The sequence below is a fragment of the Diaporthe amygdali genome (genome assembly GCF_026229845.1).
Source record: "Diaporthe amygdali strain CAA958 chromosome Unknown NODE_5_length_1802954_cov_64_987939, whole genome shotgun sequence".
NCBI lineage: Eukaryota > Fungi > Ascomycota > Sordariomycetes > Diaporthales > Diaporthaceae > Diaporthe > Diaporthe amygdali.
In genome coordinates, this window is record NW_026517025.1 from 1,400,242 (window position 1) to 1,412,872 (window position 12,631).

Here is a 12,631-nt window from a genome sequence, read left to right on the forward strand (position 1 = left end):
TTGCATACGCACCCAATAAACCGTTATCCCATTGCAAATTGACCTTTCCAATTTCCAAGAGTGTTTTCGTTTCAAGGATGCACCTTAGAGCTGAAGTACACCAAACATCACAGACGAAAGCAGCAGCCCACTTATAGTCAAGCCCGCCGCACCAAAGCCCTTCACCGGTGCAACGCCCCTCGCAGCACTCGAGCTCGAGTCGCCAGTTGACGAGCTGGATGCGCTATCCCCGGTCTTGCTGGCGCTGCCACCGCCTGCACTGGCAACTACACTCGCGCCCGTCGACAAGGGGCCACCATTATCCGTCGCAGTCGCCGTGTCGTTGCCCGTGCCCCTGCAGAACGCGTCCGCCCACCCGATGCCGTCGCCGTACAGGCAGTCCGTGAGATCGTCGACGGTCTGGTCGACTGCCAGGCAGTAGAGCCCGCAGTTGTCATTGTAGCTGACCACATCGGCTGACTTGCAGCATTTGCTCATGACGTCGGTGTGGTTGCCGCCATAGGTCACCGCGCATGCAGTGTCGTTCACCGGGATCACATAGAGTGAGACGCTGCCGCACGTGCTGGTAGCGCCCGCCGTGCCGGTGGTAGTGGGTGTGACTGTGCTGCTTGCGGTCGATGTCATTTTGTTGACTCTCTTGTGTATGTACCGAGCTGTTCAATTGGTGTTTGTAAAAGTGGTGTGATGTGGGCTCTGACGGTAGAGGCGGTCTGTGTGAAGGCTCCTTCACAATGCAAGCAGGCCAACCAAATAGTTGTTGATGCAATAACGGCTGATGAGGAGTCGTTCAAGAAATCTGATCTTCTGAATTGTATGGGGGTTTCCTTCGAGTATTTGGATTTTAAGGGTGGTCATCCTTAAGTCTACAGTCCGTTTGATATATATCAACACCCCTGCTTACAGTGCGTTGGTTGGCCCGGACACCAACTCATCCTGGGCCGCAACCCTCGTATTCAATTTTAGCGATGACGTTGGGGGAGCTCCACCCACTGGAAGAGCTCACCACAGCTGTCAATGCAGGCTGCTGGCGGCCAGTTGCTGCACCAACAATGCCACGTCTCGGCAGCTCGGAACTGGTCTTCATTACGCCTGTGAAAGCCGTGTGACTTCAGCGATTGGACCTGAAGGCTTTGCGGCTGGAGAGTTGTCAGACTCTTGTCTCTTTGCGCAGCAGAGTCGTGTTCCAGCCAGGAGCTTGAGCGTCGGCTGAGGCCCGGTGGTTCATTGGGTCCCTCCTTGGAGACCCTGGCTCCTCACGCGTCTGGAGCCTGGGCCAGCAACGAAATATGACCGCGACGGGGACGACTCCGCCACGCTCATACGGAGCTCGAGAACTTGGCAAGTGAGCCTTGGTGCATCGGTGTCGCCCGACTGCTTTTGAAAACCCACAACCGATGGCAGAACTTGGCCGCTGCCTTTTTTAGTACATGACATTCTGGTGGTATGGCGTTGAATCGCTGCTGTTCCCCGCGGCCTGTCATCTGCCCCTTTTGCTCTTTTCTTTGGGTTCTTCGACAAGCTGCTTTCTCGGCCACTCAGCCGCAATATCGATATCACCCCTTGGTGCCACCCACTCGAGAAAAAGAAAGAAGAGGTAGTCGATGATCACGCATAGGCAGAATAATTTGCCTGCCCATATGCCACACCCGTAGTACCTCTTTAGGCGGTCGATGAGAGCAAAGTCTCGCTGGATGCCGCCTCTCGTGGCGCCCACGCTGGCTGCGTTGTAGAAGTCCGCCTCACTGATGTCCCCTGAAATCCCGTTGTATACCCTCTCGGTGCGCTTAGCAATGTCGGTCCAGGAGTACATCTTCTTAATTTCGCCATGGAACCTCTCCGTGCGAATCTTGTTTGCCCGGATGTCGGCGATGGCTTTGACGGTGGCAGCTACGATGTCGTCCTCTTCCGGCTTGGCGAACTGGGTCATGTAGCCAGGCAATACCTCTGGGATGCCGCCGACCTGTGTACAAACCACATACAGCCCACAACTCGCGGCCTCGACGATGACTGTCCCGAAAGCTTCAGTCAACGACGGGTGCAGGTAGATATGCCCGCGAACCATGACATCGCGGACTTCCTCGTGCCGCACGCTGCCTAGCATTTCGACACGATCCTGGAGGACGTTCTGCTCAATCATCTGCTCGAGATCGATGGCCTTTGGGCCAGAGCCAGCGATGATGAAACGTGTGTTCGGCTGATGATCCAGGATACGTGGGATGGCCGCTACAAGAAGATCTATGCCCTTGTTGTAGAAGAGGCGGGAGATAACAACGATGGTGACAGTGTCGTGGGGACCAAGACGATGGGCCGGGACAGGGTAGTCGTTGCCATAAGTGCTGTTGGCGGAGGCGTTCACCGAACCCTCGACTGAATGATCCAGCGGTCTAAAGTTGTCAGCCACGACCGCGTTAGGAATCACGGACACCATCAGAGGGTCGAGTGAGGCACGAAGCACGGTGTTCTCTTTGCTGTGTGGATTGTCAGCTTAGCCACAAATCACCTTGAGAACGAGGATCTGGGCGCACCTGGTGTTGCTGACACAGATGACATGGTCGACATCACTCAGGGTGAATTTGAGCAACTTGTTGGTGAGGATGCTGGCGGCGTCGGCGAAGCCAAATAACGAGTGGTCTGTGAAGATTGTCCTGATGCCCATGGTCCGAGCGTGCAGCGTTGCCTCCCAGCAGAGGTTGCTGAGAGAGGCATGGCCGTGGACGATGTTGATCTGCTCCCGGATGATGATATTCCGGAAGATGGGAAAGAAGGAGAAGACGGTGGGAAAGCTTGCGGAGCGGTAGATGACGAAGAAGGGCACGTAGTAGACCTTGAGCCCGTTGGTGAGGTAGCGGACACCTTTTCGATCATCGTATGCGTGGGTTATGATCACAACCTTGTGGCCCCTGTCGATGAGCCTCTGGGACAGCTGGTAGATGTGGCTTTCGACTCCACCTGGCTGTGGGAAGAAGAAGTCGCTGACCATGGCGATGTTGTATGTTGGCTTCGACATCTTGACGGCGCTGGCCCACCGGGCACTTCACTCACTCGACGGCGATGCTCTTAGGGATATGGGTCATATCAAGCCAGCCATTGCATTCTCACGGTAAGCCAATGCTCAGAGGAACGAGCATTGGCGCGTCTGAATGTAGACAGGTGGTGGTGATGATTTGCTGGGAAATGAGATGAACTCGACCGTTGTGACAGCTTCCCCTGTACGGCTAGAGGGCAGGTGGCAGGGATTCAATTGTTAGTGCAATACTTGACCAGCAAGAGCCACGGCTTCTTATTGACTGGCGTTCTGAGGCAGAGCTTGCTTTTCTGCTTGGTTACATCTCGTGTATCGTGCAAAGTAAGCAAATAGACGTCTATGAGATAGTTCACTGGAAATCAGCGCAAAGGAAAACCTGGAGATGGACCACTCTTCGCCCTATAAGTCGAGGTATTGTCACTAACATCTGCGAACCAGGGTTCTGGGTGTTGATCGCTGGGCTGTCCGATAAGCCGCGATAAGAGGGCAGAATTGAGCTCCGCCAAAAATAATTTCCAGGATGGGACAACTCGATTTGAGTTGCGCATGTCACGATACTTCTTACAAGGCTTCCTGTCGCCTCCATTGGCACTTTTGTGTTGAAGCATAGTCTCACAAGATGTATGCACGTTACATTCCACCGCCCAAGGCGTCCAAGCCCAAGCCAGAAGTCCCAACCTCCCCTGCGCCAGAGGCAGCCTCACCTGCCGTCTCTGCAGCGATCCCGTACTCCAGATATGTTCCTCCACCACGGAAACAGTCGAGTGCGACCACAACAACCGCCCCGACCGTCGAAAGATCTATCCCAACGTCAAGGACACACCTGAATGCTGCAGCCATCCCGCCTCCAGAAGCCCTGCCACCCAAGATTGTGTTCAACTACGACGACGACGACGAACCCTCGCCATCTAAGAAGCGGAAGATCGACAGTCCTGAGCCCGTCCCTGAGCCGGTCTCCGAGCCAGAGGAGGAGAAGAGGCCAAAGAAAGAAAAGAGGGAAAAGAAGAACAAGAAGAAGCACAATGACACAAAGGTCGAAGATGGAAGCGAGGAGGCCGAGCAAAAGCCTGACAAGAAGAAGAAAAAGAAGCAACGCGATGAGCAACCGTTCTCATTTGGCTTCGACGACAATGCTGTTCCCACTCAGGACGGTCATGACGACTTGCCTGTCGATGTGGAGCAAAAAGATACCAAATCCAAAGAGAAGAAGAAGAAGACGAACAGGGCCGAGGCCGACGACGAAACTCTTCCAACCCAAACTGTAGATGACAACAATCAGGCTGCAGAGAGTAAAAAGAAGAAGAAAAAGAGGAATGAAGATGAGGTCGCTGCAGGACACAAGGCTGTCCTGGAAAGGGCCTCCAGGGAGCTGAGGAAGGTCGCTGAGAAGCCCAAGACTGAGGATCTCTCAGAGGATGACGATGTGGAAGCGGTTGAGGCGCATGGTCTCGAGCCACTGCCCCAGCCAAAACCCGTGAAGCAAGACACACTCAAGCCGACCTACGAGACATTGCCACACTGGATAGCGAACCCAATACAAGTAGCATCCACTGCCACATCGCCTTTCACCGACCTGGGAATCGCCGAAGACGCTGCCACAAGGCTCGAATCAAAAGGTTTCAAGGAAGCATTCGCGGTTCAGACGGCAGTCATACCACTCCTTCTTCCGTCAGCCGATCGTCAAGGGGACGTGGTTGTATCAGCTGCGACAGGTTCCGGCAAGACCTTGGCCTACGCTCTCCCAATGGTGCGGGATATTAGCCAAAGTAGCAGCATTACCCGACTACGAGGCTTGATCGTTGTGCCGACCCGTGAGCTGGTCATGCAAGCAGAGGAGGTCTGCAATGCTTGCTCTGGCGTCTTTGCCGGCCGGGGAAAGAAACCTGTCAGAGTCGGCATCTCCATGGGCAACAAGCAGTTCGAGCAGGAGCAGGCCGACCTGGTTGAGGAGGAAGAACGGTATGATCCTGAGGGTTACCAGAAGTATTTGGACAGGAAGTTCGACGACAACTCTTGGCTCGAGGATCTGACCAACCCGAGCGGACCGGCTCATGAGCCTCTTCCTTATCATGTCATCGACTACGTCTCGAAAGTCGACATCCTTATATGTACACCCGGCCGTTTGGTCGACCACATTAAGCGCACACCAGGCTTCACACTCGACTACGTACGCTGGCTCGTCGTCGATGAAGCCGACAAGCTTCTCGCGCAAACGTTTCAGGATTGGATTCCCACCGTGATGCCCCTACTCAGCACGATAGACAAGCCCGGGGCCAGAGAATTCCCTGACTCGAACAAGAGCGGCGTTCGCAAGGTGGTACTCAGTGCGACGATGACCAGGGACTTGACGCTGCTCAACGGGTTGAAGCTGTCTCGGCCAAAACTTGTTGCTCTGAGCGACGCTGCTGCTCGTAGTGAAGCGGAGCACGTCTTGCCTCCGCAACTCGAAGAAACTGCCGTCAAGACCCGGAATCTCGATCTGAAGCCGCTGTATCTGGTTGATCTGCTCAATAGCGAGCATATTCTTCCTGTGAAACCTAGTGAAGCCGATGATCTTGAGATGCAGGAAGCTGAGGGAGAATCTACGTCTCCCGCCGAAACGGAGTCGGATGCCTCAAACTCGGAATCAGACTCTGACTCCACCAGCAGCGATGAATCGGATAGCGACTCTGAGGATTCAGAAGCCGAGTCCACTGCCTCTCCTTCCAAGGGGCGTGTCGCATCTTCGAGGGCTCCTCCCAAGCCCTTTAACACTACCGTGCTGATATTCGCCAACTCCAACGAATCTGCAATTCGTCTCGCGCGCCTACTCTCCCTTCTCTCCCCCCATTTATCTCCACTCATCGGCACTCTGACCTCAACGACACGCACCTCAGAGCGCAGCAAGACCCTCCGCGCCTTCGCGGCCCGCAAGCTCCGCATCCTCGTCGCGTCCAGCCTCATCGAGCGCGGTATCGACCTGACCAACCTGGACCACGTTATCAGCTACGACATGCCCAAGTCGGTGCAATCCTACGTGCATCGCGTGGGACGGACGGCCCGCGCGGGCAGGCAGGGTCATGCGTGGACGTTCTTCAGCAAGACCGAGGCCGGCTGGTTCTGGACGGCCATCGCTGGCAAGGGCGAGAGCAAAGCTGGAACTGCACAGGGAGAAATTCGCAGGAGTAAGGGGGTCGGAGAGGTTAGGATTAGCGATAGATGGGATGAAGCCCGGCTGGAGGAGTTTAATGCGGCGTTGGAGAGGTTGAGCGAGCTGCGCAGGTCGTCTAAGAAGAAGGTGGTTAAAGCCTAGGCGAGTTGTTACTCAATTTTGCTTGTTTTCTCTTATCATTAGACGGCAAGAGGTGGCCTGCGTAGTTTTGGCCTTGAGCGAGGCCATATCATGTCATCCCTTGCCGCGTTATGCAAGCAGCGGCTACAGTTGAGCTTGGGCGACCTTCATGGAAGAAAAGCTCCATCATAGGATCATATGCAGATTAATCCCTGTGGAATAGAAGGGTTTACCACATCAAAGACTTCAGGAAGAGTTACAAAATGTGCAGATATGATATTTCGTTTACCGGGACCTGAAATTGACGTTGAAAAGCAATAATGCCATCATTTCCTAACAGAAAGTATGTTAATCCATACGAAATAATGGAATCTGGCAGAGCTTGGCCGGAAGAGTTCTTATTATCGATGTCAACGGTTCACAGCTTACACTTATCAAGATAGGGCCTGATTCAACCGAGTGAACCATAAAGAGATGATTTGATGATATGGATGGCTATGATCGTGAAGCAACTCGACCATCAATTTGGTGACAGACATGATGGGGACAACGGAGGAGCTTTGAGGAAAGATTGTGAATAATGTCTCTGATTGATCATGTAGCTCAATGCTCGGATATAATAGTCACAACTTACAAGATGTCAGCGGTGAAACGCAAAGAACAAGTGCCTATATTGTTTAGACGTCGTCAAATTGGTCAAGTGAGGCTCACAGGTGACTCTATGAATGTCAGGCGGTGACGATTTCTGCCGTCACACCTTAGCGCGGCCTAGCAGGTGGGACCCCGCCTGAACGCAGATAAAAATCCATCGATTCGCTACAAAAATCCTCTGATCAACATAGCTCCAACACCAACTCCAAAACACACCTCATTTACTGCACGCAGCTGCAGCAGATTTCGCCACCGCAGGTCAGCTATATCCTCTGGCTTGACACTGCCCACCATGTAGCGCCACTTGCCTGCGTTGAACATGTTCCTTCATCATCGACGCTGAAAATGCGTCTCTTTCTCATCCGCCACGGCGAATCCGTCGACAACGTTGCTGGCCTCTAGTATGCTCCGCCTAGATCAATCCTTTACGCGTCTTCTTTTGAGATTGCTAACAGCCACCCTCCAGCGCAGGCTCTCGCGACTCCGCTCTGACGAACCATGGCGTCCTCCAGGCCCGCCGTCTCGGTGCACATCTGGCCGCTCGGTCCTCGGTCGTCGGTTTCGTGCAGCACATCTTTGTCTCGAACCTACAACGTGCCCTGAGGACTGCGGAAGCTGTCGCCGAGACACAGTCGGGCCTCGATCCTTCTGGCGAGTCTGTCAAAGTCGTACAATTGCCTGAGTTGAGGGAAAAGGATTTTGGCTCCGAGGAAGGAAGACGGTTTGGCTCGCGTGGGGCAGAGCCCTCGGCGAAGGCAGCTGGCTGGATTGAGCCTGAGAGCAAGGAGTCGATGAAGGCGAGAGTAGAGCGCTTCATCGACACACATCTCATCCCTACCATCCTCAAAGGTTTCCACAGCGATGTCAACCACTCCGTTGCCATCGTCGCGCATGGCATCATCCTCAACGTCCTCTTGAGGTGCTTGCTAGCACGTTTCGGCCCAGAAGAGCTGACCAAGCTCACAAGACCAAGCGACACTCCTGGGAAGATGGAATGGCTGGCTTCTTGGTCCAACACTGGTTACCTTGAAGCAGATCTGCGTTTGAGGATAAGTGCATCTTCGGCTGGCGCTGAACCGAGGCCTGCCATCACCACCGTGAACGGCCGCCCCATGCTGGGTGCAGTCGTGCCTCGTCAGGCCTCCAAAGAGAACGCTGTAGCTGCAGTGGACACCCGCCCAGCTGAAGCTCCCACCCTCGAGATCTTGATGACCGTCACTACGGTCAACTCGACCGAGCATCTCCAAGGCCTCAAAAAGACACGTGGTGGTATAGGCAGCGCGGCCTTCGACCAGAAGCAGAAGACTATGGACTCATTCTTCACTCGGCCAGCCAAGGCGTCACCGCCAGTCAAGGCCCCATCACCAGTGAAGGCACCTACACCGGTCAAGGATAATACGCCAGCTGAGCCTGCTCCTGCAGATGACCCCGCTCCGCCCGTTGAAGCTCCCCAGACAGTCAAGGGACCTCGTCCTCAACCTCAGGCTCGGGGTCAGCCTCAACTTCAACCTCCAGCCCAAGCCCAAGCTCAATCTCAAGCTCAGGTTCAAGCTCAACCAGGGAAGGCACCTCAGCCAGCCCAACCAACCCTGCCATCTCAGCCTCCCAAGGCAACTCAACCAAACCAGCCCGTCCGGCCTTCTCCGGCCGCTCAGACTGTTCAGGGTCCTCGCCCGGCTCGATCACCGAAGCCAGCCGCGTCTTCTCGGCAAACTCAGATCACACGCCCAGTCAAGGCACCTGAGTCGCCTAAACCCGCGGAGGAAATCAAATCTACTCCTCCAGCCGAGGCCCTTCAACCCGTGAAGGTGCTTCAGCCAACCGAGGCCACTCGTCCAGTGAAGGCCCCGCAACCTGTCAAGATCACTCGCGCCCCGACCGAAATCTCGGTCGTTTCTAAAGCTGTCGAACCTGTGAAGGCCAAGGAGCCAGGCAAAGCTTTTCGACCCAACAAGGTCAAACGCCCAGTCAAGAAGGCCAAGGTCCACAAGAAGGTCAGGTTTGCGTTGGACTTCGAGGATTGAGCTATTGGTTCGTCCCATCGCCAAGATACTTTGCCTCGAGACCAATGTATGTGGTCTCCGCCCAGGCCTGAGCTTTCATCTCAGCGCCTGGGCGTCTCCAGCTAAAATGGTACGTTGATTCTCACTCCATACCTCCCCTCATGTCTTTCTCGTTGCTATGATGAGAAAATCTAAGTTCACAGACCTGTTCTGAAATCCCAATGTTGATTCAACTTGTTCAACCGCTATCTGATCCGCAACACCCCAACCCATGTTCTTGCCACTCTCACTTGTCTTCGAGCTCTGAGCTAACAAGAATCCAGTAATCAACCTAGTCCCTGCGCTACCTCCCATACTACTACCTTCCCTCGAACCAAGCACAATGAGTACATTATGGCGTCGTATACGCTCTGAGCCACCAATCGTCACGAGAAGCCCCTCCCCCTTCATTCTTGAGGCTGCTACATAGGTAGGGAGATGAAGGTCCAGACGCGTTTTATTGTTTCAGAGGTTCAATTAGTATAAATGTGCTTCACAGCGTCTGCAATTGCAAAGCTCTTGGCCTTGGTACTATTTCACTTGCATCTTTTGCCATGTCTCGGGGCCTTCGCCGTGAGAATGAGGAACTCGGTGGGGCTGAAGGGATGGCTGACGAGAAATGCTGCCATTATGGCTTCGCCCCAGTCCGAAGCTCCTCACATCCGCGAGGAGGGTATTCTTTACTCCAGCGGATTGTAGAAATTGTCTGGTGCTGCTCAGCCCTATCATCCATGGTTATAAGCATAGCTCCATAGCGAATGAAATATTCAAGAACAGCGTCTGCATCATGTCAGTTCCCGTCAGCTTCTCGGCTCCTACCCGTCCGTCTGCATGTGAAAGTGACCAGCAAAGCCTGCCGGTAGATCTCCTCTCATCACCGACCCAGCTGCTGTTCGCTCGGAAAGCCAGTGGTAGTCCACTGCTATACGTAGCAACACCACGGCGTCACCAAAGGTGACAGGTAGGTCTCTTTTGGACCCTGCGGTCTGTCTACATCAACAAAGTGTTGGGAGACGCTCACAATTTCACTGTGCCCTCTGGAGACGTATAGACTTGCAGTCCTTGCGGTCAATCTGACTGGCTGGTCAGTAGGCGAAAGGCGGAGTGTCGTGCCATGGAGCAAAATCGTCACAAACTCCATCAGTCTCAGCATCGTCTATCTAATGTTGCCAAGGTTTCTGTTGCAGCACGTCCTCAAGTGAGGCTACTCATGCAGCTGCCCTACAAGATTGACTTCCCTCCCACTGATCATCCTCTTTGCGCTGATCAGGGTCCTGTCGGGATACAAAAGCATAAGGTGACCACTACATTGCTGGTCCTACCGCATACAAATCAAGGGAATTAACTCAAATCAAGGAAAGCGGCTATTAATGAAATAAGAAAAGACTGTCCCTTTACGCCTATACCTTTCCGTGAGGTGTTCGCCGCATAGGCTGTCTATCTATTCAGAGCGTCCAAAGAATCTCGACCCACCCCTGATTACTGGGTCGAGGCCCAAACTGGGCTCTCACAAGATCATTGCTCTCCTCCATCATTCGCTCCTCCAAGAAAGACAGGCCACTCTTCATCAACCTAGGCCGCAGTGGGCACGACAGACGTCTCAAAGGTCGTGACGGGGAGTTCAGTGAGGCCGCCCCTCGTCGCGCGAGGCGGAGTGTGGATGGAACGCGGCATCGAGGCGGTCGGCTCCTCGGTGTCCGTGCCCGTGCCCGTGCTGCTGGGACAGCTGGCCTCCGGGATATGAGGCCCGGCCTTCCAAGGGCAGGGGTCCGCCGGCGGCGTGAGGTGGGGCGGGCCGGGCTCGCGGGTGAGAGTGGGCGTCGGCTCCACGTGCAACGTCATGGTCACCATCACCTTGCTGCAGGTGACATGGTCGCAGCTCTTGTGGAAGGTGGTGAGGGTCGTGACGCTGGCGGACGAGGGTGACCTTGCGTCGTAGCTGTGCGATGATGACGTGGTGTTGACTTGGGTGCTCGTCTCCATGCAATCTGCTGTGGAGGAGACCGTGGATAGCTCGCTGCGGGTCTCGTTGGTGGGCACCGGAGGAAGGAAACCTGCGTTGGTCGACGTGGGCTCCACTGGCAGACTAATGTGCCTGGTTGAGTCGAAGGTGGTGACGGTGTGGGTGCTGGTCTCGGTGGTGGGGTCCGGCAGGGTGTAGGAGAGGAAGGGGGTGACGGTGATGGTTGTGGTGCTATCCGTGGGCGGGAAGACCTCAGACAGGCTGGTCTCTGTGGGAATCAGGTCTTGCGTGGTGGTCGTGAAGTCGGTGACGGTCACGGTGCTGGGCGCGGGTGAAGTGACTTGAGGGGGCGCGTCGTGGCTCGTTTCGTTTGCTGTGGCCGAGGAGGTGGACGAGCGGATGACGGTGAAAGTAGGGCCATCGTCCGACAGGGCAAAAGAAGTATCAACGGGAGGCCGATCCGCTGACATCTGGCGGGCTCCAATGGCCGAGCTCATGCCACCGATGGGAAGTATCTGGCGTGCGCCGATGGCCGAGGCTGGGTTGACGATCGGCAGCAGCTGTCGCTCATTGATGACGCCGCCACGCTCCGTGATGATGATGGGGTCGGTGGCGGTGGAGGGTTCAGTGACCTTGATAATCGGCATGACATTGATGTCCTTGGTGGCAGCAGGAGGATAAACCGTGACCGTGGTGATTGGCATTCCCTCATCCTTGCGCTCGACGGGGTTTGCTGCAGACGGAGGAGGGTGAGGGATGTCGAAGGTGTGGGTTGGGTCAACGATGACTGGGATCGTGTAGGTGCCTTGCCAAGGATGTCCAGGTTCATCAGTGGGGCGACGAGGAAGGGTGGAAGACTTGGGAGGAGCAATCGATTGGCCCTCAGACGGGAAACGGGAAATGGTTGCAGTCTGGCCGGCCGGGGCACCGACGACACCGTCCAGGACGGTGGTCGCAAGGGCCGCGACGGCGAGGAGGTTCTTGACGGATCTCATGGTGAGTAGAAAGGAGTGGGTGATTTATCAAGGAAGACTGTTGTTGGGGAAGCTTCTCTGTGTTGAGTTGCTTGAAGTATTGTCTGTCTGCCTTGATAGACCAAGGAAGGGTGAAGTGAGGGTGTGGGTGGAAGGGGGGAAAAGAGGAGGGGAGAGTTCTGGGGCTGGGGGCTGCTCTTTTATAATGGAGGGGACAGAAGTGGACTCAAGCGTCTTTGGGCGTGCTGAAGCAATTCACTTCATTGCAGTTAATTCACTGGATGAATTGCATAGGGGGAAGAACAGATGAAAACGAGTGACTCGCCTGGCTGCTTTCTGGCCTGCTCTCAGGAAACGTGTCTTACAGCTGAGAACACTTGACCAGACTGCCAAACGGGAGTGTAGCTATGAGCTTCAATCCATTCGTTTGTGCTGCTGAATATGTTTTACTCAAGAAGCTAGAATAATCTTCGACAGTTTTCTTGGGACTCGACCATTCAAATGTTGCCGTTCGGACGTAAATATTTCGGCACTTAGACGGCAAGGGCTGAATCACCAATTGCTTCAGTACAGGTACAATCGAGTCTTCATTACGTTCTCCAACGGGTGAAGCACAGCTCCGTGATGATTTGGCAGAATGTAGAGAGCGCCTCAGATTTAGAAAGCCTGGGACGTGCTGCAAACGGAGCGTTCACATAAATTTGG

General features: G+C 54.7%; 5 protein-coding genes across 5 annotated transcripts; 2 read left to right on the top strand and 3 right to left on the bottom strand.

Moving 5' to 3' along the window:
• Positions 1–84: 84 nt before the first annotated feature.
• Positions 85–624, bottom strand: J7T55_015588 (uncharacterized protein; the record flags this gene model as incomplete). Its single annotated transcript, XM_053139835.1, has 1 exon — positions 85–624. One exon carries the CDS (start codon positions 622–624, stop codon positions 85–87), a length of 540 nt encoding a protein of 179 aa, XP_052997310.1.
• Positions 625–1,477: 853 nt separating this feature from the next.
• J7T55_015589 (glycosyltransferase family 4 protein) lies at positions 1,478–3,007 on the bottom strand (the record flags this gene model as incomplete). The annotated part of the gene is made up of 2 exons (XM_053139837.1): positions 1,478–2,468; positions 2,526–3,007. 2 exons carry the CDS (start codon positions 3,005–3,007, stop codon positions 1,478–1,480), a joined length of 1,473 nt encoding a protein of 490 aa, XP_052997311.1.
• A 637-nt stretch (positions 3,008–3,644) lies between these two features.
• J7T55_015590 (dead deah box helicase) lies at positions 3,645–6,317 on the top strand (the record flags this gene model as incomplete). Its single annotated transcript, XM_053139838.1, has 1 exon — positions 3,645–6,317. The coding sequence occupies one exon, from the start codon at positions 3,645–3,647 to the stop codon at positions 6,315–6,317; it is 2,673 nt and encodes an 890-aa protein (XP_052997312.1).
• Positions 6,318–7,292: 975 nt separating this feature from the next.
• Positions 7,293–8,971, top strand: J7T55_015591 (phosphoglycerate mutase family protein; the record flags this gene model as incomplete). Its single annotated transcript, XM_053139839.1, has 2 exons — positions 7,293–7,348; positions 7,414–8,971. 2 exons carry the CDS (start codon positions 7,293–7,295, stop codon positions 8,969–8,971), a joined length of 1,614 nt encoding a protein of 537 aa, XP_052997313.1.
• Positions 8,972–10,561: 1,590 nt separating this feature from the next.
• On the bottom strand, positions 10,562–11,947 carry J7T55_015592 (uncharacterized protein; the record flags this gene model as incomplete). Its single annotated transcript, XM_053139840.1, has 1 exon — positions 10,562–11,947. The coding sequence occupies one exon, from the start codon at positions 11,945–11,947 to the stop codon at positions 10,562–10,564; it is 1,386 nt and encodes a 461-aa protein (XP_052997314.1).
• Positions 11,948–12,631: the final 684 nt, after the last annotated feature.